The following is a 25,220-nucleotide window of genomic DNA, read 5'->3' as shown; positions in this document are numbered from 1 at the left end:
GCATAGGTATCACAGTATCCACAATAAAACCCCTTATTTGTTTAGGTAATGGCTCCTGACACAGTCTCCAACATTCCCCTGGGATCAAAAGCCATTTGTTCCATTTCTCTTGCTGAGCTGAGTTATAGCAGAATTTGGAGGGGAAGTAGATCTTGATACTTTTTACCCCAGCACTAAAAAAAATCAACTTCTCTTCTGGGAAAGAAGAAGTAGAAGAAGTTGGTCTTTTGTTGTCAACTCTCCAGTCTCTATAGATTCATGCAACTAGAAGCACAGGAGCCCTACTCTCTCCTTGCTCCTGCTAGAAGGAAGAGAAGTGGATGTTTTGGGTGCCAAGTCTCTTTCCAGCAGCTAAATTAATGGAGGCACTCTGGATTTTGTATTGTGAAATAATTTTCCTTGCAATTGTTTCCAGATGGCATTTCCTTACGTTGCTACAAATCATCTCACAATATTTTCAGGCACTCTGGAAGCTTCAAGAGGAAAGAAAGATGGATAATAGCAGTTCTACAAGCTCCATTTTGTTGACAAATGGACGTAGGGAACACCCATATACCCTATTCTCCACTGTATTAGTATACTGATATTACCCATATTTATCATGCTTTATTATCTGTCAGATATAATAATTTTACCATCAAAATATTTTGAGGCTGACAATTCAGCTTGTTTGCATGTTTTGCTCTAATATGAAAAAAATGTTAACTGTGCATATATCTCAGAATATAATGAATAGCTTCTAATTACAAACAGCAATATTTTCACTCAACTATTTTGACAAAATTGCATGTTCTAAAAACAAAATATATGATAAAATTGCTGGCCTTAAGATTGATCTTTAATTTGTTTTCATGTATTACCCTATAAAAGTGCATGAAGCCAATAAATGTCATGTAGACTTACTTCTAGCAATGTTACTTACCCTTTGAGGTACAGGGGGGGAAGTGGCAGGGCTAATAGATTCATAGCTCTCCATGACATTTCCGTAGTCTGCCGTGCTGCCTTTCAGAGGTAATGGTGGAGGAATGTCCATCATTTCCAAATTATTCATGCCGTTTAGTTCAGAATCTGAAAATAAGGATGCATATAACTCTCAGCAGCTTATTCACATTCACAGCTAATCTATAATATTATGAAATACAAAAGAAACTTTTTTTAGTTTCATAAAGTCCTCCCAACATTTCTTATTTGAAAAATGAAAGAGTAGCAACAAGAAACATCCAATATCATAAAGAAAGAATCTTTTTGTCATAATATATAATTGCTAATCAAGTTGCTACCTTTTTTTGCTCAGAACTCAAGTACTTTAGAAATTATAATATATGTCCTTGATTGTGACAAGTATGAATGCTTTAGACATGCTGGGAGGGTAAGCATTATAATTGGTGGGGGCCGAAAACATGTGAAGTTGAAAGGTCCCTTCATACATAAATTCAAGGTTAAATTCAACAGAAATAAGTGGTGTACTTGCTATAATATTTGTTATGGTTGCTTTACCACATCCATAATAACCAGAAATGTCAAGACTCCTGTGGAATGATCACACAGCTGGGAGACTAATCAGTTTTCCTTAAATGATGTTTGATACCGCAGAGGTAGCTATTACTAATCTTTGCTCCCTCGCCAACAAAGCATTCTTAATCAGTGTTGAAGTTGCTCCTTCTTTGACAGAGCTGGTTATTATTTGTATTTCATCAGGTGGAAAAATTAGGAGCATCTATACTGCAAATGATCATTCAATAACAAAAATGCATAATCTGAGATGGGAATTTCTAGATTTTCATTTGCAATATTAATTATTGAATATTGGATGATGTATGAGAAGTGGTCTACAAATGCTAACACTACTATGAGGAAAGAGTCCACTAAACTATTTCTTACACTTTTTTGCCTATTATTCCTTAGTTACTGATTATAAATGATTCAGCATTTTATTTTCCCCCCCTAGGATAAACACAGTTTAAAAGGCCAAAATTGAATACACTCTTCCCACAAACAATTTAAAGAATTAAATGTATAACTATATAATTTTACTAAAATGTTAGAAAATTACTGTAATGTTAAATGAGGTAAATAGCTACAAGTGGACTTCAATTTACAACCAGAATTGAGCCCTAAGCAAGAGACAGTTGCTAATTGAGTTTTGTTCCATTTTACAACCTTTCTTTTCACAGTTGTTAAGTGAATCACTGCAGTTAAGTTAGTAACACAATTATTAAGTGAATCCAGCTTCTCCATTGACATTGTTTGTCAGAAAGTCACAAAAAGTGACATGTGACCCTGGGATACTGCAACCGTCATAAATATGGGTCAGCTGCCAAGCGGCTAAATTTTGACCACATGACCCCGGGGATGCTGCAATGATTATAAGTGTGAAAAACAGTCATAAGCCACTTTTTTTTACCGTTGTAACTTTGAATGGGCACTAAACAAACTCTTGTGAGTCGAGGACTACCTGAATTGCACAGCTATAGATATCGAGAGGAACATGAATGGATTGCAATACCATTTCAGATCTATTCTATTTAGGACCTCTTTTGAAATTTCCAGAATTTTGTTAAAACCTTTAATTCCAAATAAGGCAACATTCTGTTACATACAACATGAAATGTGCAATACAGGTTCTCGTAAACAGGTGCCTAAAAATGTTAAAAATCCAACTTCAAATTATATTTTTCAGTCTGCCTTTTATTGTACCTCACGTGGTACTTAGGAGAAAGAAATGGGGACAGGAAAGAATCACACACCCTGCCATGACCTCCTTGGAAAAGGGATCATATATGTGTAGTTAAGGGGGACAATGTATTTCACCTGACTTCTATGTCATTTTTATTTTCTACCTCAGAAAAGTAGTAAATAAAACTTCCTGAGTTTGTGTTGGGAACCTACATCATTGAGGAGCAGCACATCGGACTTTAGTTTCGTGCACATAAAATACATCCATCTCAAACCTTTTAAAGCTTACTCTTGCAGACAACTGCCTTTCTGTAGTATTAAAAGACAGGAACTGATTGTGAGAAGTAGACAGCCCATTAAAGCCTGCCAGAGATGAAATCTCGGTCCTCAGATGAGGAAAGCATGCCTAACTGGTTCCAAAGGTACCTAGAAGTGGATTCCATATCCAATAAGCAAACAATTTATCTCTGCTTGGTCTGTGTTGCCAGGGAATTCTGGAAATTGTAGTCTGCTCTGCAAATACTGAATAAGGCAACAGTGACTTTTATACTTTCAGCCAACTTGGAATTGAGATCCATATACTGTTGGCATACAATCTCCAGCTGACCCAAGGCAATATACACTATCATTTTTCCTCAAATGGGGCAATTTTAAAACTAACTTTCGAATCTTCCTGACATGTATTTTTTTCTTTAACCTTTTCTTTCTTTCTTTCTTTCTTTCTTTCTTTCTTTCTTTCTTTCTTTCTTTCTTTCTTTCTTTCTTTCTTTCTTTCTTTCTTTTTCTTTCTTTCTTTCTTTTTTTCCCTTTCTTTCTCTTTCTTTCTTTCTTTCTTTCTTTCTTTCTTTCTTTCTTTCTTTCTTTCTTTCTTTCTTTCTTTCTTTCTTTCTTTCTTTCTTTCTTTCTTTCTTTGCCTTAGTTCACTCTGTTTAATTTTGCTATTCTCACTTTTTTCTTCTTTAAAAATCAAAACTGCTCACTTGGAAAGGACTTTTCCCCCTTCCTTCTATTTCTCTATTTAAGCTCCTCCCATTTGCATAAAATAAGGCTACCTAAAATCAGGCTCTTAGGCTACAATTTATTTCCCCTTTCTAAGATACAGTTGGATAGATCAGGAACTTGCAACAGGCTCATTTCCCCACATATTCCTACTTCCTCCCTAATAAGTATATTTATTGATTTACATTAAGCAAAATATATTTGGGCACCTAGCCAAAAAGCAACCAATCAAAAATGTAGACAAGGTACCCTTAAAAGTTCTCTAAAGCATAAAAACCAAACATACATACAGGGCTCCACTAACATCCCCACCAGTGACCCTGGAAGAATAGCCAAATGTTCAAGGCCATCTGAAACTCAGGGTGAAGCTGTTTTATAGGACAAGTGCCTTGACGAAGTTTTGCCAAGCAACATTGCTTCACAAAAGGGAACTGGAGCATACCCACCCTAACAGATATAGTTGACCGAGAAAAAGCTACTGGAGATGGGAGTAACCATGCCATGTATAGTTTTAAAGTTCACAACTAGCACTTTGAATTGCCTACAAAAGCTCTCTTGGCTATAGTGTTATGTGGGTGTGGAGGGCATGATGGCTCAGCAGTTATAAAGACACTAAGCTTGTCAGCTGGAAAGCTGATAGCCCAGCTTTGAGACCCAATTGCTCCGCAGCAGGGTGAGCTCCCATTAGTTGCCCCAGATCTTGCCCATCTAGCTGTTTGAAAGCATGAAAATGTGAGTAGATAAATAGGCATCACTTCAGTAGGAAGGTAACAGTGTTCCATGTGTCTTGGCATACAATCATGCTGACCACATGACCATTGAAATGCTGGCATCCTTGGCTAAGAAACGGAGATGAACACCGCCCCCTAGAGTCAGACATGACTCTAAAGGGGAAACCTTTACCTTTATTTTTATGTGGGTATATATGGTGCACCCCAACTTCATGCCCTGCTGAATTTTTGAAGGTGGTGAAGGTGAAGTTCCAAATGCTTTTCAAGGGTAGCCCTATGTAGAGTGTATTGTAACAAAACAACTGTGAAATATTTAAAACATGAATGATTGTGAGTGATAACACCCAAACTAGGAATGGATAAATCTGGTACACAAGAGGGATTTATACAAAATCCCTCCTGGCTACAGCTGCCATTTGCTTCCCAGCCATGAGCCTGGGAAGACTCCCAAATTGCATACCAACTCTAAATGGGGAAATATTATACAGCCAGAATTAACAGTAAAGGGTCTCCAGATCTAGGGTACTAAAACTCATACCCCTCAGTCTTGTTAGGATTCAACTGAAGCTTCTTTCCCATCCAGAACTGCACAACCTTCAGGCACTGGGAAATAACTTTGGCGTCATGGCCTGGGCAGAGATACAATACTGATGATACTTAATCCTATGCAAACAGATGACCACTCCCAGAGACTAGAACAGTTATATTAGCCCCTGCCTTAAGTCCACTAAAGGGCATCTACATAGGTTCAGTGCTGTAACCTGGTCTGAAGCTGACTGGAATAAATCTAGATGATATGTTTCATCCATAGCCTTCTACTATGGAGATCAGACTGAAATTATTCAGTACTTTTGGATCCACTTTGAGGAGGAAATGGACCATCACCGCCTTTAAGGAAAGCAGAGCATATCCTTTTGTAAAGAGAGATTTGCTACTGCTTGGATTCTGCTATATATCAGCTTCCAGCAGGCCTTAACTAACCAACCAGGAGAAACATGAATCTAAAAAGCAAGTGGCGAAACATCATGCCAATCATGTTCCAGTTCACATGCTCAAGATTAACTGACTCAAACTCTCTATAGAATAGGATTTTTACCATCAGAGTCCAACTCCAAGTGATTCTAAGCAACTAAACGTGACAGCATGTAGAATAATTCTCATAAGGATCCTGCAAGGATTCCAGTGTTCCTTTCCTATCAAAAAACCTAGTCACAGTTGGTTATCCATGGATGGAATAAGCAGAGAAATAATTAGGTTTCATTGCCCTCATAGTCACAAGCTAAGCACTGATAAAGGCTCTATGTTCAGTTGGATTTCTTATTTGTCTTCCTCCAGAGGTGTCTTTTATGTACCTTAAGCAAATAAAAATAGTATTTATACTGACTCAAAGACATTGGATGTAATGCTGAAATGCAAATCACATTAATAACAAAACCCATATCAGATATATACCTAAATATGTTATTATGTATGCATGAATCAATTATTTCTTTTCCATTCAAAGTCAATATGAGTGTGCTCTTGATGAACATATTCTATACATTTGTTTATTAAAACAATACATCTAGACATAATTTTTTTAGACTTACTGGGCTGTAAGCTGAAAGAAAGTTTGGTTCTTGGAGTGATTGGTGGAGGAATATTTTGAGGAGGTGGCAACGGGGAAACAGATAACCGTTTTTCACTTCCCATAACATTAATAACTTGGCTCTTTGGTCTTTGTGGTCTCAATGGGCTGATCTGATTGGGGGAAAAAGAGAATGTTAGACCAATTTGAAGTATATTTTACACTAACTATATTTTACACTACAACATACTGCTGAACTATAGTTCTTAGCATCACTTACTACTGGTCATGATGGCTGATAGAGTTGTAATTCAGCAATATCTAGTAGGCCAAATTACCTACTACATTTGCCATGAAATACAATAAAAACCAATTTGATCTTACAGCATAGCTGTTAGATATAAGAGAGAAAACATGAATTTATGAGCTGTCGACTTTGTGATAAGTGTGTTCCAATATATACATCATAATGTCATAATGATAGGAAAAAAAGGTTTTGTCTGAAGGGAGAATTACTCTGTTAAATTAATAAAATAGCATTAATAAAAGGACCTTGGTGTGTCCTTTACCAACGATACTATGATAGATTTTCCCTAGTTTTTTGGTTAATAAAATGTTCTGTACAACTAACAGATTAAAAGATAAGTATGAAAATATTTTTATAATGATTCTAATCTTTATGCTACAATCATCAACATCTTAATGTTGGGTTTTCTCATTCAGGCCACTAAACCACATAATGTTGACTAGTATTTTTTGTTACTGATGGGACATAATACAGATTGTACTGAATTATCAATATTAGGGAAACTATAGAGCTTTTAATAAGAGTTAGATAGTGACTCATATACAATGGACATTAACTTATAATTTGTCATGTTTCTTAAAATGAAATAGTGATACAGATCTTTTTTTCTGTTATTGAAAGTCAAGATACATCGAACTGGGAGGACTCAGAAAGCAGTGTTATCACTTCTAGGAAGTTATTTATCCCCCTTGCCTCCAAACCCCATTTCAGAACATTGTACTATATATCCACTGTCCCTAAACTCTATGCTTATGCAGGCTTTTTGCGATTATTTTTCAATAAAATACAGAGAGCTACTAGATACATAGATGTGTTTTTATACCATAAGTTATATACTTAAAACTCCAATCTTTTTTTCAGCAAAAAAAGATGCAATCCACCACAGTGGTAGTTAAATACATTTATTTACTTGTACCCTTCCCAAAAACTTTAGCAGTATCTGGATTAAAAATCAAAAGTATCCTCAGTATATTGTAAAATAAATTGCAGCCCCTATCCAGTTAATACAGAATTATCATGATCTAGTATTCAGATGACTCTGAATCCAAAGCAGCTGTTTCAGGGGAATGTCAACCACAGGAGATATCAAGCTAGGAATCACTTGAGGCTGACACAGGCATCATCAGAACAGTTGAAGCAGTCAGATGATGACTTAAATATGCAAAATACATGAAGAATGCATAGTATAAAATGACTACTATAAACAGCGAACTGTTTCTTGACTTTGAAATACGTGAGTTTGATACTGCTTTTATTTGATGAAGATCAAGCTAGGGAACATCGTTTGCAACAAAACTAATCAAAAGAGACAGGTTTTTATGAAGTTTTTCAAGATATGGAATACCAGAATTAATTTCAATTTCCCAGTTAAATTATAATATGTATTTTGTGGGTTGGTGTTTATGTTTGGATTTTTGAAATGCACATTCATAGCCAATTTGTTGGTATCTCCTTTTTAAAATATCCAATCATTAGTTTCATTCATAGCTCATATTAAACCATAGTTTATTTAGTAAAATATTACAATTTATTACATGTACACAATTATTGGATTCATATAATATGTTAAAACTCTGAACAAGCAAGCTACATATTGTGCAATATGGGAACTCAACCTGTATTTGTCAAGAGATATTAACCTTGTCAAATAGTTTTAGCTTCTGTGAACAGTACCTGTAGTAGGACTTCTAAAGGATTATTATGTTCATTCTTAAATTGTGAGTATTAGCCTTAAGAGCTTACAAAAGTGCTGAATCTGTTGTAACTACATTGCAACAGCAAAAAATAGCAAGATGCTATTGTGTTAGCCCTGTAAAACATGACTAGATTACCCATTTGTTTCTGAGTGCAGTTCAAAGCCTTGGGAGTTACATTTAAAGTCTTAAAAATTTAGGTTCAAGATACTTTACAGAATGCTTATATCCCTATCATTCTGCACGTGCCCTAGGTTTTGACTGTACAGCTATCCCATGTATCAACCTGAGGCTACCATAGTCAGTAGGAAAATGGGAAAGGGAGATTCTTGCTTATTTGGAGACACTGGACCAGCAGCCTCCTTAATGGCCTTTCGCGGTTCTTTTGTTAAAAAATTCAGGCCCTTTTAACTAAGAAATATATAGTATACATAATTTTAATATTTTTTTAGCTGTTATTTTAACTATGCTTTGACTGTGATTTTCTTTTAACCGCTTTATTAATTTTATTGAATGTAACCATTTTTAACTATTGTGAATAAGTCAGCACTATTTAATTGGATAATAATAGTAATTTATTAAACTTGTATGCTGCCCAACTCTCAATGACTCCGAGAATCTCACAGCAAAGGAACTTTTATACACACACAAACACACACACACACACACACACACACACATATTCTGGAATTGTGCTAAACCAGAAATAAGTAGAGTTTTCTCTATAGAGTCACTATGTAACAATATTTCTAAATTTAACAAATAAGTCCAGGCAATAGGTGAACCAGTTACAGTACAGTTTCTGCAACATTGTGGGAAATAACTCTCTACTGAAAAATACATCATCACTATGATATAAGTGTGAATGCAACAACTACATAAGGGAAATGAATAATTTCCGCATATCTGTAGCTTGAAAAGGAAGGTGAGGGTAAACTGAATGATGCCTACAATTTGTCATGTTTATGAGGTTATATAAATGTAACTATCGATGTCTACAATATTTCATAAAATTACATTATTCATACACTCACAATAATTCATTTGCATTGATTTTAAAATAAGGTAATGAAGAGGGGCAAATGAAATTATAGACAAGAAGCTATTAAGCAAAAAGGATACCATGAAGAACAAAGAATAAAAACCAAATTTGTTAGCAAAGATGTGATCAAAAAGCTTAGAATAACATACACAGACCTCCACACACTTGGATTATACACTATTTTATCTCCACAGCAATTTGTGATTGAAAAAGTATGAGGTGTCAGTAATGAGCTATTGAACTAAATGGCTAAATGGGAAATTCATTTCTTATCTCTCTAGTTCAGAACTGACTAGTTCAGAACTATCATAGTACCTCCAGACAGTGGCGTAGCGTAGGGAGTGCAGGGGGGGCCGGCCGCACCGGGCGCAACATCTGGGGGGGGGCGCGCTCGCACTGAGCTGCTCAGGGAGCCCCAAGGGCTGCACAGAGTTGGCTTGGCTCCGCTCTCGAGCTGCTCTTTCTTGCAAAGCGAAATGAGTCCAGCAGGTGAGATGGGCGGCCACATAAACTGAATAAAATAAATAGAAGCGGCCAACTCTCCGCCCAGGCTCAGGCCAACCGCAAGCGCCCCGCAGGCGCCCTGGCAGGTTTGGCCGAGCTGGCCTAGCTTCGTGCGCATGTGTGGCTTTATTTAGCGGGGCTCACGTGCGAGCTTGAATGCAGCGGCTCTTGCAGGTCGGAGCCCCGCCCAGCCGCCCTCGAGAGGGACCCAGAAGCATCCCGCATGCGCGCGACTCTTCTTGGAAAGTCTATGCCGCTGCGGGGCGCGTCTTTTCAGCAGTGCCGTGACGTCACCGCCCGCCCGCCCCTCTATTTCCGCTTCCGGTTGCCTTGCCCCGGGTGCTGACAACCCACGCTACGCCACTGCCTCCAGATATGTAAATCCACACCAGCTGTAAATGTAATACAGCTGTTTTCTATTTAAGCATATAGAGATAAAGTAACAAACATTTGTTTTATTTATTGGTTTTACGGTTGTTGCATTCTGCCCACAATTGCTTATGATGGATGGCCATATAAATCTTTTACATAAATAAAGCCTTTCATACTAATTAGCATGAACAGAGAATACTGTTCCAGACTAACTAAGACCTAACAAATTGCTGTTATATAATGAAAATCTGAATTTAAGAACTACTGTCAAGAAAAACCCATATCCATGTCCATGCAGTCATTTGAAGTTGAGCTCTATTTAAGGGACTCCACTACCACTCTAATAAAAACTAAGGACTCTAATCGATACTAGGTGAACAGGTTTCTGATAGCAGAGCTATCAGCAAGACTTCTTTCACTTTCATCTTTCCCTCTAGCGCTGTGTGCATAAACTACAAACTGGCTTTGGAAGATTTCTTGTCTCTTCAAACCAGATTTAAGAAAGAGGAAGGAGGAATCCTTTCCCTAGCCAAATGACATTCATCAGTAGAATGGTCTCAAAGCACCAGAGTAATGATGCTCTTCCTTACATGGAATAGCTGTCTCCCCACAGAGAGGAAAAATTATACCCTAATAGCTTTGCAATGTATTTTAAGCAAAGGCTGAAAGCTCTAAGAAGGAAAGAGTCTGTACTTCTACATTCTTGAGGTATCCTACACTTTATTAATGGCATTCTTTTGGTTGATATGTTTATGTTATTAAGAATAATATAATACAACATTTTACTTATTTTTTTAACTAAAGTTTAGACTCCCTATTTCTGCAGCACACTACTGGTCTTTATGTCGTATACGAAGGATGCCTTAGAATGGATGCTTGTAATGCATCCATTATAGTTTTCCAAAAAACTAGAATTGCCATGAAAAAACATGAGATTTTCCTAGTAAAGGACAATCTCCCTAAAGAATATATGTTTATAATTATATTAATCTAGAGGCAATTAATCTAGAGTATATGGTGTATTACACCCACCTTCCATTTGCCTACGTGTATGTATTGTATAAGGGACGCGGTGGCTCAGTGGGTTAGGACGCTGAGCTTGTCGATCAGAAGGTCGGCAGTTTGGCGGGTCAAATCCCGAGTGCCGCGTAACAGAGTGAGCACCTGTTACTTGTCCCAGCTTCTGCCAACCTAGCAGTTCGAAAGCACGTAACAATGCAAGTAGAAAAATAGGGACCACTACAGTGGGAAGGTAACAGCGTTCCGTGCGCCTTTGGCATCTAGTCATGCCGGCCACATGACCACGGAGATGTCCTCGGACAAGTGCTGGCTCTTCGGCTTTGAAACGGAGATGAGCACCGGCCCCTAGAGTTGGAAACGACTAGCACGCATGTGCGGGGGAACCTTTACCTTTACCTATATATTGTATGGGTGAGATAACATATCTTTTATTTTATCTGTGCCTGTCTGTCTGTCTATCTATCTGTCTCTCTGTCTATATCCAACTAAAAAAATAAACAGTACAATATTTAAATTTAAAGGAAACTATTTGGAATCAATAAGGCATTTTGTAAAAATAACCCTAAATACAATGGCATAGGGGGGCTTCTTGATATTTATGATTTTTTCCTACTCATTCAGTACAAAAGATCTCTATGCAGAGCACAGATAACCCTAATAAAATAGTTGGGGAAACATAGCAACGGGCCCCTCTATACACTCCAGATTTGACAAGGTCTCAGCAACTGACCTGAGAGCATAAATTAGAAAGATACAGTAAAGACTACAAGGTCTCTTCCAACTCTGTTATACTGTTATACTGTCCTTTAATATTCATTACTCATTAATTCCCACATCTCATGATAAATTGTAAGCCCAGATTAATGTAAAATATATCTACTGTGCTACAAAGAAGCATAGCAGCTATCCAGATCGGTGTTTTTTTTAAAGATTCTGTGCTGCTTTCTCTGAATAGTAGACAAACTGTACAATTAATAAAATGATTGTTTATAATAGTTAGATGTAACAGTAATTACTTTTTATTATACCCCTATATGCAGTGGTGGGATTCAGCCAGTTTGCACCATTTCAGCAGAACCGGTAGCTAATTTTTTGTTGCCCAGGCCCAGAATGGACTTCCAGAAGCGGCATCCACACAGAGAACTGGTTGTTCACATATTTGAATCCCACCACTGCCTATATGGATAGATACAATTGCAGATTCTTTTGACTGTGCTTAGCATACCTCCTTTAAAGACTGAATATAATTTATGATCATTATCAAGTTTATGGGTAAGTCTGGAAAAACGTATTGGATACTGATTAATCTCCAGTCCCTCAACTCTCTTTAATATGGCACCAGTATAGGATTAAAAATACATATGGGGATAAAGTTGCATAATTTTTCCAAATGTCAGCATGTGGAGTGCGCTATCTGATCACTTGGCTAAATAATCTAGAGAAGAGGCTTCTTCAAGTGAGTATACTAATTATTCACATTCTGCTTCCACTCTATATTATATTCACAAGGATTCATGAGTTTTGAGATATTTAAATCAATCCTACATGATATAAACTCCTTAGAGATGCCAGATCCCAAGAGTATAACACCCCCCCAGCATTTTGACAGTTTATTAGATTCTGCTTTGCAGAAGTTTTTTTTAAAAATAAAGTATGAGTAAATTATAATTACAGTTTCTGAAAGTATCACTGCTTCAGACTGCTGCAGAGAAATATCAGTTGATTTCAATTCTTTCTCAAATATTTCTTGGTGCTTGCTGTTTCTCTTTTCTTTCTTCTTTTCTTTCTTATCTTTATCTGAGTCATCTTTATCCAACTTATCTTGTGATCGAGAATGCATCTTTTTTGGCAGAAGGGGCTCAAGCACAAACCTAAACAATATTAATTTTTCTTAATGCACAGTAAGTACAATGAAAGCCCAGCATATTCATTCTACTTCAATCAAACAAGGAAATGTGCAAAAACATGTTTGTTTACAGATACATACTATATGCAAACATACATTTTTAGATTTCAATTCTCTAGGATTATTTTTCAAAACAGTTTACAATACAGTATTGCATTTTGTGAATCAAACAACACTGGAAGGTCTTCTTAGTAAAAATGCAGCTATGACATCAATCATCATTATACGTGTTCACTGTGGCTATTTTTTCTTAAGGAATATAATCGCATGGTAATAGCATCTATATGGAACTGCAGTTGCTAGTTGCTAGTATCACTGGACATACAAATATTGACTGTTTTTTAAGGAAAGCAACCATACTGTAGTAATTGTGGGAACATTGTGCTCCAGATTAAAGCACAACAGAACTTTTCTGCCAAAAAATATTTCTCTGCTATAATATTTGCACTAAAATGCAAATAGGCATGTTTGCTTCCACCAAAGAATAACCAATTTAAACATACTTTTGCAAATGCACAAGTATCCTGACTGGTTCCATCTTTTTTACTCTCTGCTTTTACACGTCAAGATAAAAGAACATATCAAAAGCTATTTATAAAGCTAAAGTAAAACACTATCTCTAGATGCCTATTTTTGTTATATAAACAACGGCATGTTAGTGATAAAGTTTCTGGATCAAAATCTTGGCATTCCACAAATATGCAGGCAATTACTCCCACTTCCTCCATGCAATGGGATAGGGATCATGGTGTGTGCAACATCAAACAGAAATAGTAATAAAACAAAACCAGTAGAGAACTTGGTGAATTTTAAATATTTTAAATATTTTAATTTTAAATATTAATATTTAATATTTTGGATAAAGAGTCTGATAAGAATCTTCAAGCTAAATATTTTTTCACTGCCTGATTTTCAATTTGCCTTAAATTTTATGAAATAAAAGCAAATAGTTCCAGAATGATCTAGCAAAATACACAATGATAGCCTCTTATTGCTTAGATTTGATTTTCAAAAAGGCAAAGAAAAGGGTATAGAGCAGAGCTACAACACATATTATGTTGCATTTACCCATCTGAGCCAGGTCTAGAAGGAGCACTGTCAGAAGAGATTGAAGAAATTGAAGCAACAGATAGTGGCCTTGAGGAGGATGGCATTGTGAATGATCGAACCATAGACCTTGGCCGACTGCCTTGTCTGTCATCTACTGATGAGGGCTACAAAACAAAATAGAAATAAAAAAGACATAATAAAAAATGAAAATGAAAAGTATGGTGACTTCATCAGTCCATTATTAAGAGCACCATTACTAACTGGGGTTCCTAAGACCTCACTTATAAGGCTCTAGGCCGTCCATGATAGCCTTTCTTCAAAAAGGGAATTTCGAATAACAGTCATTATAATTATAATTATAATTATACTGAAATTTGACAGACATCTGGTGTGTGCCTGTAGAGTACAAAGCTAACCATGAAGAAGAAATGCAATAATGGTTAAGTATACAATAATTTATCCCTGAAAAGAAAGAAGGAATGACAAAGAGGTTCAATGCCATAACTATCTCTAATATAAGTGGAGGTCAAGGGAAACTCAATCAGATGTTCAATATTCTTTAAATATACTTTAAACCCCCTCCCCCCACAAAAAAGTTCCAGTAGTCTGTGTGGTATCTGTTTCCTGACTTGGCCTACTTAACAGCAAGATAGAATTTCTATTGACTATTCCACCTCCTCACTTTCCCATCCTATTGCAAACCGACCCCTCTTCCTAGCCAGACTGTTAGCAAATCACCAGCTCCATCCAGGAATATATGTATAGGATAATAAATATTTGATCAATAGCTGACTTTATATGAAGAGCAGCATGTTTAGCCACTTTTACTGTTACTTTGACTTCCTTGGTTGGATTGTAATCGCAAAGGAAAAGAGGACAACCAGCAGCCTGCCCTAATTCCCCAGCGATAACTAAGTTGTTGAGTCTCATCGTATTTCTCCATGATGATTTTTACTTCAGTGTTTATTCTCAGGCTTCTTTCTGTTCCTTGCAAACACATCCCTTATCATCAGATATAATTACAAACCTTACCTCACTTGGTACCTACATTATAGAAAACAAGAAGGAGCAGAGGTGAGCTGAATCTGAAAGTTGCCTCTCTGGTGGCAACCTCACTGCTCCTGCTCAGCTCTTATTTTACCTGGTTTCCCTGAAAATAACACATGGCCTTATATATTTTTTGCCTCCAAAAGAAGCACCAGGTCTTATTTTCAGGGGATGTCTTACCTGCTTACCTTAGAACCACTAAAGCCAGACCTCCCATGCCCCAACATCTGCCTCACCTTGTCGGCCCTCTTCTTCTGCAGCCACTCATCACCACTCCTGCGTGTTGCTCCCCAGCCTCCGTTTCGCCATGAGAGGCCTTTCCATCACTTCACTTTAAAGCCGAAAAGTGTTTAAAAATAACATATTTAAAGAGCTACTCACAAGACTTCTGATTCCATATTGTTTTTCAACTTTTTCTTTCAGTTGTTTAAAACAGGCTTCCATCCTCTCATGAAATGGCCTTAGTGCTTCTGTAACTTTATTCCCATGAATTCGGATACCTTCTGTCAGGAAAGGGATCTGAAATGGGAAATTATATTTTATTTCATTTTCTGATCTTCTTTCAAATGTAATACGAACACAATGAGAATTTCACCTCAGCTGTATACATAAGAGTTGCCAGGATAAAAATACCTGTAAGAATGGTGCTAATCTATGCAAAATGTCACTGTTCGTTATAAGGAAACAAAGATTATACAAAAGTTACTGTTACTGTTATTCCACAAAACTCATATTTACATGGTATTTATGTCCTGTGCAGTTTTTCTATTATCCATATTTTTATGTATATAATTTCATAGATAAATCCATATTTATATGCTTTTAGGAAAACAAGGCATATACTTAGAATGATATTGAAAGATGAGTCATGTTACATTATGACAGTCTGAACCAAAATATTTCAAGAAATGAAAATATTAAAAAGCACATGCTTTGGGCTAAAGAGGACTAATTATGACCACTAAAATATTTTACGTGAATTTGTATACATCTTTGTGTGCTTAAGTGTTTATAAATCAATTTGCTCACTGCTAAACATGCATATCTAGACAATGGTTTTAAAGATTTTAAAAACAGAGAAATTAATTCTGTTTTATGACTGAAAGTAACTATGTGTGAGGCTGCTGTCATAAAATATCCATGTTAAGATAATTATCTCACAATATGGAGATAGGGCTGACCTTTAAAGTATTTTCAGAAAAACACTTTATTCCCTCAGCTACAAACCTTCCTGATTGTTGTTTCCTCCCTCCCTCTCTCTGCCTCCCTCTTTCAAACTTAATGGGGTGGTTAGAAAATGAGATACATGTTTTCAGTGTTTAGTATTCTTCATAGTAATCAGGATAAGAGGCTCTTTCTTAATCATTCATAATTAAATCCTAATACTGATTAAAACAATTTTCCCTACCATCCCTATATATTCACCTAAATTAGCAGATTTTATTATTAAGGAAGAAGAAGAAAACAAGCAAACTGCACTTAATGTATTCAAGAAATCTTGCCAGAATGTAATCTGGAATCTGATTTGAATTAGAATGCAATTGCTGATTCGCTTGACTTCTAACGAAAAAGACTTAAGAAGTATAATATTTACATTTACATTATATGGTATCATATTTTTTTTAAAGTCACTTTTCTGCTGCTTCAATTAGAACTACTTCTTTATAATCAAACATTAATTATAACCTATTTCGCTATGCTATGGAACTTAAATATAAAGTACCACAATTATAATTACGCTTCTATTTGCTCCTTCTCCCATTTTATTAGGTAGCTAAAGGCTAAAAAGAAGACTTCTCCCTTGGTTTAATTTATAAAATGTTTTATTTTTCAGTAAATGAATAACAAGGAGAAAAACAAGCAGAAAAAAGTCTTCAAAAATATGTTTGCTGATGGTTTTATCTATTGTATAAAATATGATAGATGTAATCCTGTATATTAAAAAGAAAATACTGTTAAAAGTGATCAATGGATCACTCATAAACTACTCCATATCTTCTTGATTATGCCACTTCCCAAATCAACATATATTCTAATTATGATCCCAAGGTGCTCAGAGCCAACGAACCAACTTACTAGACTCAATAACACCACTCTTGTTCGGTAAAGTCCAGGAGAAAATATCAGATACTTAATTAATCTATGTTTTCTTACTAATTAATTAATCTTACTACTTAATTAATCTATGTTCTCTTACTACCATTTGGACCTATTGAATCCCTTTGCAACTTTCTAATCCTTAGTCTCCCTTCATGGATTACTGCCTTGTCGTGGCGAAGGGGCTTGCATAATTCAATGAAGCTATGAGTTATGCCGTGCAGGGCCACCCAAGATGGAAAGGTCATAGAAGAGAGCTCTGACAAAACGTGATCCACTGGAGAAGGAAATGGCAACCCACTCCAGTATCTTTGCCATGAAAACCCTATGGACAGTACCAAAAGGCAAAATGATATGATGCTGGAAGATGAGCCCCTCAGGTCGGAAGGCATCCAATATGCTACTGGGGAAGAGCAGAGGGCTAGTACTAGTAGCACCAGAAAGAATGAAGCGACTGGGCCAAAGCTGAAAGGACACTCAGCTGTGGATGTGTCTGGTGGTGAAAGGAAAGTCCGATGCTGTAAAGATTTTTTCTCCATAGGAATCTGGAATGTAAGATCCATGAATCAAGAAAAGCTGGACGTGGTCAAACAAGAGATGACAAGACTGAACATCGACATCTTAGGTATCAGCGAATTAAAATGGACAGGAATGGGTGAATTTAATTCAGATGACCATCAGGTATACTACTGCGGGCAAGAATCCCTCAGAAGAAATGGAGTAGCCTTCATAGTTAATAAATGAGTAGGAAAAGCAATACTGGGATACAATCCTCAAAATGACAGAATGATCTCAGTTCGAATCCAAGGCAAACCATTCAATATCACAGTAGTCGAAGTCTATGCCCCAACCACCAGTGCTGAAGAGGATGAAATTGACCGGTTCTATGAAGCCCTACAGCACCTTATAGAACTAACACCAAAAAATGATGTCCTTATCATCATGGGGGATTGGAATGCTAAAGTAGGAAGCCAAACAATAACCGGAATAACAGGCAAGTTTGGCCTTGGAGTATAGAATGAAGCAGGGCACAGGCTGATAGAATTTTGTCAAGAGAATACAATGGTCATAGCAAACACTCTTTTCCAACTACCCAAGAGACGGCTCTACACATGGACATCACCAGATGGTCAACACAGAAATCAGATTGACTATGTGTTCTGCAGCCAAAGATGGAGAAGCTGTATACAGTCAGTAAAAACAAGACCAGGAGCTGACTGTGGCTCAGACCATGAGCTTCTCATTGCAAAGTTTAGGCTTAAACTGAAGAAAGTAGGGAAAAGCACTAGGCCACTCAGGTATGAATTAAATCATATCCCGGTTGAATATACACTAGAGGTGACAAATAGATTTAAGGAATTAGATCTGATAGACAGAGTGCCTGAAGACCTATGGACAGAGGTTCGCAACATTGTACAAGAGGTAGCAACTAAAACCATCCCAAAGAAAAAGAAATGCAAGAAAGCAAAACGGCTGTTTGAGGAAGCTTTGCAAATAGCTGAGGAAAGGAGGGAAGCAAAAGGCAAGGGAGAAAAAGAAAAATACGCCCAACTGAATGCAGAATTCCAGAGAATAGCTAGAAGAGATAAGAATGCCTTCTTAAATGAACAGTGCAAAGAAATAGAAGAAAACAATAGAATAGTGAAGACCAGAGATCTATTCAAGAAAATTGGAGAGATGAAGAGAACGTTTAATGCAAAAATGGGCATGATAAAGGACCAAAATGGCAGGGACCTAACAGAGGCAGAAGAGATTAAGAAGAGGTGGCAAAATTACACAGAAGCACTATACAAGAATGAGCTTAACGTCCCTGATAATCACAATGAGGTGGTCATTGACCTCGAGCCAGACATCCTAGAATGTGAAGAGAAGTGGGCCTTAGAAAAGCTGAGCAACAACAAAGCTAGTGGAGGTGACAGTATTCCAGCTGAGCTATTCAAAATCTTAAAAGATGATGCAGTAAAAGTGCTACACTCAATTTGCCAGCAAATTTGGAAAACTCAACAGTGGCCACAGGATTGGAAAAGATCAGTTTACATTCCAATTCCAAAGAAAGGCAGTGCCAAAGAATGTTCAAACTATCGCACCATTGCACTCATTTCTCATGCTAGTAAAGTTATGCTTAAAATCCTACAAGCTAGACTCCAGCAGTATGTGGATCAAGAACTACCAGAAGTACAGGCAGGATTTCGAAGAGGCAGAGGAACTAGAGATCAAATTGCCAACATACGCTGGATCATGGAGAAAGCTAGAGAGTTCCAGAAAAACATCTACTTCTGCTTCATTGACTATGCTAAAACCTTTGATTGTGTGGATCATAACAAACTGTGGCAAGTTCTTAAAGAGATGGGCGTACCAGACCATCTTATTTGTCTCTTGAGAAACCTATATGTGGACCAAGAAGCAACAGTGAGAACTGGACACGGAAGCACTGATTGGTTCAAAATTGGGAAAGGAGTCCGGCAAGGCTGTATACTGTTGCCCTGCCTATTTAACTTATATGCAGAGCACATCATGAGAAAGGCAGGGCTAGATGAATCAAAAGTTGGAATTAAGATTGCCGGAAGAAATATCAACAACCTAAGGTATGCAGATGATACCACTCTAATGGCAGAAAGTGAAGAAGAACTAAAGAGCCTCTTGTTGCGGGTGAAGAAGGAGAGTGCAAAAGTTGGGTTGAAACTTAACATTAAGAAAACCAAGATCATGGCATCCGGCCCTCTCAATTCCTGGCAAATAGATGGGGAAGAAATGGAGGTAGTGACAGATTTTATTTTCCTGGGCTCCAAGATCACTGCAGATGGAGACTGTAGCCAAGAAATTAAAAGACGCTTGCTCCTCGGGAGGAAAGCCATGGCAAATCTAGACAGCACACTAAAAAGCAGAGACATCACTCTGTCAACAAAAATGCGTATAGTCAAGGCTATGGTCTTCCCAGTTGCAATGTATGGCAGTGAAAGTTGGACCATAAGAAAGGCCGAGCGCCAAAGAATTGAGGCCTTTGAGCTATGGTGTTGGAGAAGACTCCTGCGAATCCCTTGGACTGCAAGGCGATCAAACCGGTCAGTCCTAGAGGAGATCAACCCTGACTGCTCTTTAGAAGGCCAGATCCTGAAGCTAAAACTCAAATACTTTGGCCACCTAATGAGAAGGAAGGACTCACTGGAGAAGAGCCTAATGCTGGGAAAGATTGAGGGCAAGAGAAGAAGGGGACGACAGAGAATGAGGTGGCTGGATGGAGTCACTGAAGCAGTAGGCGTGAGCTTAAATGGACTCCAGAAGATGGTAGAGGACAGGAAGGCCTGGAGGAACGTTGTCCATAGGGTCGCGATGGGTCGGACACGACTTTGCAGCTAACAACAAAAATCCTTAGTTAAAGCTTTGCTTTTTTTCATTATGGTGGTATGTTTGGGCTTCCCTTTTTTCTTTACAAGCCTTAAAAAACATAACCCTCAAATCCATTTACTCCTGGAGCAACACAATGGATTGGCTGTTTGCAAAACTGTACAAAATATGTTCTATATGGGCCTTGCTACATTCTGAGGGGAAAAATGAGAGTTTTAACCAAGAGAGACTCCTTTTCACAAAATAACACTAGTGAAGTTACTGTCAGTGGTGTGCTTCTTGATGCATAAATGCAGTTTCTTGCTATGGACCTTCACCCTGGGAAGGGGATAGTCAATACATTACCATCTTTTCTACTCCTTTTCTGATAAGCCTTTTCCATTCTTGTAATTTATAACAATTTATAGCATTTTATAGCATCAGCTAGCCTTGCTATTATGATATAAAGCTTGTCTTCATTATTGATGTATTGCCACAGCAATGGCCGGATGGCTATAAAAAGCTATAAATCATTGGGCGGAATGGCCACTGGGTGTAGCAAATGACTCACTGCATACAGTGGTAAAAATGATAATCAGAATTCCACTGCTTTCAAAAAACTGGATGGAAATGGTTGAAAGGAATACTGCATGCAGTGATGGCATTCAAATATGTGAACCACCAGTTCTCTGGGCCTGGGCAACAAAAAATTAGCTACCGGTTCTGCCAAAGTGGTGCAAAGCAGCTGAATCCCACCACTGACTGTATGGTACTATCTTGGGAAGGAATATCCATTTCCTCATAGTTCTATCAGCAACTATAACAGAATTTATGATATTGGAAATGGTGCTTTTGCATCCTACTTGGAATTGTGTTTTTAAGTTAAAAAACAATTTAATTAATTAAATTATTTTTTAATTTAAAAACACAATTCAAAATAGGATACAAAAATAGGATACAAAAGCAGCCTTCCAATATCATAAATGCATATACTTAACTATGAATAGTTGTTTCTCTAAGAATCACTCCAAATAGTTCTGAAGAACCAAAAGGATGTGTAAATTGCTACAAACTTTCAGTCACCTTTAAAAATTGAAACCAGCTCATAGAGAATATTTCAAGTTCTTTTCTTCTACTGAGCTATTTACATAATATATAATAATATTTACATACATAATACTTTATACTGACTTCCTGCCCTTTTCTGCAACATATTTTGAATGTTATGTTGGTTTTCTAGAGTATTAGGTATCCTACTCAATTATGTACAATCTGCAAATATCATAAGCAATCTTGCTACCTTTTCATTTTGGTGACTAATGAAAATATGAAAGAGTAGCTGCTCCCGGACCAATCCACCTAGCACTTCAATGAAGAATCATTAATTAATAACAGCTCTTAATTAAATCTAGACTGTAGCATCAGCATGTCAAAAACACTGTGTATCCTTAATAGATTATCCATAATCTATTAAGGCTATTACTCAGTCAAATTGTGAGAGAAGACTGGTCTATAACGATTAGTTATAAATCCATGGTAATGTCTAGAAATTATTGCATTCTTTTTGATGCACTTACGGATAGACCTCTTCACAATTTGCTCTAGAATCTTCCTAGGGATAAATGTCAGACTGACCACAAAGATTGCTGGATTTTCTTTCTCCACTTTTGGAAGACAGAAACATTTGCCAATCATCTGGAATTTCAGTATTCTAGGAATTTTTCAAATATAGTATACTGAGGTACAGCCAGATCAACTGTTAGTTCCTTTGGGTCCCTAGGAGGCCATTCATCTGGTCTTGGAGAGTTAACACAGTCAAAGAAAAGAGGTATTCTATGGTCATGTTTGTATCAATCTTAAGTTTTGCCTGCTATGTCCTAATTTCTTGGTGGAACAGACAGTCTGTTTTTGAACTGAAATACAGTATTCTAGGAGGATTAGCTCTGCTTTATTTTTTGTTAACTATTAACACTTTGCCTTGAGCAACTGGTATTCACCTTTCTTGTTTTCATTTACTTTCATACAGCTGGAAAATGCCTTTTCAGTTATTTTTAGTATCCTTCTCTAACTTCAGCTTAGTCTGTATTTTAAATTTACTGATACCAGGTGATTTGTGGCTACCTGTTTGTACTCTTCCTTTGTGATCTCACCCTTCTTATCTGCCTGTGTCCCTTTTTGTTTGCAGGTCTTCATTAAGATTTTTTTGTGTTGGATTCTCTTGCTGTGTTTAATTTTTTTCCTTAGTGGATTTTTTCCCCATTTTAGTTTCTTCTTTGTTTATGAACTATCCACTTTCTTGAGTTCCTTCCCCCTTTACTCCTTCTTGGGCCCTACTAATCATTGTTTTGAACTTATGAAACCTCACTTTTATGAAATCCACAATATATCTTTGACTATATTATTTTAAGGGCATGATGGCTCAGTGATTAAAGATACTGAGCTTGTCAGCTACAAAAGCTGACAGCCTGGGTTCGAGATGTGAGCACTGTGCAATGGGATAAGCTCCTGTTACTCGTCCCAGTTCCTGCCCACCTAGCAGTTCAAAAGCATGCAAATGCGAGTAAATAAATAGGTAGCACTTTGGTGGAAAGGTAACAACATTCCATGTGCCTTTGGCATATAGTCATGCTGGTGACATGACCATGGAAAATGTCTTCAGACAATGCTGGCTCCCTTGGCTAAGAAATGGGGATGAGCACCACCCCCTAGAGTCAGACCGGACTGGACAGAGAAAACCTTTACCTTTACGTTATTTTAGTTTCCCTTAAAATTAAGACTCTAGCATTATATGATCACTTTCTTCCAATTTCCTCACTACCTGTAATTCCTCAGCTAAGTCTTCCATATTGATTAGTATCATGTCAAGAATACCTGATCTTCTTGTGTCTTCCTCCACATTCTGAAGGAGAAAATTGTCAGTATGAAGAATTTTCTGGAAGTACTATGCCTAGCACAGCTTGTCTCCTGATAGATATCAGGAAATCCTGACCAGTAGGTTTGTGTTAGGAGTTTCATTATTATGGGATGGGATACATACATATTCAAGTGTTAAACAAATTAACTTTTGATAAAAATAATAAAATTTTAGCTTAAAAATCTTTAAAATAAGAAGGCAAATCCAAATGCAACTATAATTATGATTTTATTCACTTAAAAATGGAAAATTACATGTTAAAGACAAAAATGTAGGGAGAGGTTGTTTAATTGGATGGTGTTTGCATTCTCTAAATTTTATATAGTTCATAATTACAGAAAATTTTAAAAACACTGGATTGGAAGGATGGAGAAAAATAACGCCTAAATCTTTAGGGTCTATAGTTTAATCTCATTCCTACAGTTTCAAAGTCTATGGCGATAGAATTGTAATTCATTGCAGTATCCCTACATGTATCACCAACAGAAAATAATCATCAGTGGACTTTTTAAATATTGGAAATTATTCTGACATAACTTTGCAGATAGCATACTTCACCAACACAGTTGCCATAGGATTGTTTTAATTCATTATACCGGTAGTAATGAGTTGCAAAATCCCATAACTCTTCTATTTGTCTTTAAAGAGCATTGTTGATTATTGATTATTAATTTTCACCTATTCTGCCACATCTTCTCCTGAAAAGATGGAATCTCTTATATTTGCAATGATCTGAAAACAATTTCTGAGTTCCAGTGGTGCAAAATATCTTCTGTGTTTTTGCTTTTAGTCACTGAACACATCTATAGCTCTTGTTCCTCCGTTTCTGTGCCTTCATAATGGAGGATTACCTCCACTGTCTATGAGCCTTTTATCTTTGAACAGATAAGCCCTTGTGCTTTCTCATCAACTGAAGTTTGGCCTTGCTAGTTCAATCCTTTGACTTTTTCTGCTATGAGCGTACAATTGTTGCAAATATACCTAGTTGATTTCCGACAGGAACATGCCATAAGCCCTGTAGATATTAACTCCCCATTCTTCTACTTTTATCTTTTTTATAATCACTGATGAAAATTTTAATTTTAGCAGCAATTCAATACACAATGATTAAGGTATGAGCAGAGCTGAGTAAACTCACATAAACTTAATAAACTTAAATCCTTATTTTAAATTCCTTGAATAAGAAATAAGCAAAAAAATAGGTACAGTGAAACCTCAATTTAGCGGACCTCAATATAATGGACTTTTTATGCAATGGAGCAAATTTCTGTGGCAATTTACATCATTTTCATAATGAAATTTGCATCATCTGCACATCACATAAATCACTATAATGACATATGTTTATATTTAATAGATATTTTTGAATAAAAGATATCCCTCTAATGAATTAATCATTAGAAGGTTTCATTTTCCCCCCTTTCATCAATGTTACTTCTTTCTGCAACATACACTTCATATTTCTTCTAGTTTATAACAGCAAACTTCACATCTGAGATCACTTTTTCCCTTCAGTAGACTTCTTCACTTTTCTTATTCTGTTTTAATTTATACTAACCTGCTGTCAGTAGTATTTGTAATTAATTTTCTAATTAAGTAGTTTCTAGTTAAAACTCACTATTTAAATACCAGCATATACTGTATAGAAGAACAATATAATTTCATAAACCCTAGAAAGTTCTAAATCTGGTTTAGAAAAATCATTTTAAAAGTTCAAATAAGTTTAAGCACATTCAATATTTTATGAAGCCCCAGGCAGGCTGTGTTGTGATGCAGAAACCAGTGGTAAAACCTGAAATATATACCTGCTTTCTTACTTTTAGCTACTTTGGAGAACACTGTCTATTAATTCTAGTTTCTTATTTTTAAGATTTCACCTTTTTTGGCTCCCTAACTTGATGCCCACAAGATATATTGGATTAGCTCTCATAATAAACTCAGAAAACATACTGTATATAAATTCCAAACTT

General features: G+C 36.7%; 1 protein-coding gene across 2 annotated transcripts in view; it reads right to left on the bottom strand.

The window, feature by feature from the left end:
- DOCK1 (dedicator of cytokinesis 1) overlaps window positions 1–25,220 on the bottom strand; it is a 443,954-nt gene that overhangs the window by 16,083 nt on the left and 402,651 nt on the right. For both annotated transcript variants that reach the window (XM_081328492.1, XM_081328491.1), the window contains exons 47-51: window positions 15,297–15,434; window positions 13,887–14,032; window positions 12,585–12,783; window positions 5,996–6,146; window positions 923–1,068 (exon numbers count right to left, since the gene is read on the bottom strand). In XM_081328492.1, coding sequence (XP_081184618.1) covers window positions 923–1,068; window positions 5,996–6,146; window positions 12,585–12,783; window positions 13,887–14,032; window positions 15,297–15,434 — 780 coding nt within the window. The remainder of the gene's footprint in view (window positions 1–922; window positions 1,069–5,995; window positions 6,147–12,584; window positions 12,784–13,886; window positions 14,033–15,296; window positions 15,435–25,220) is intronic.

Source organism: Vipera berus (genome assembly GCF_964194415.1).
Source record: "Vipera berus genome assembly, chromosome: 5".
Classification (NCBI taxonomy): Eukaryota; Metazoa; Chordata; class Lepidosauria; order Squamata; family Viperidae; genus Vipera; species Vipera berus.
The sequence above is the reverse complement of the archived record's forward strand: the minus strand, read 5'-3'. Positions and strand labels throughout refer to the sequence as shown.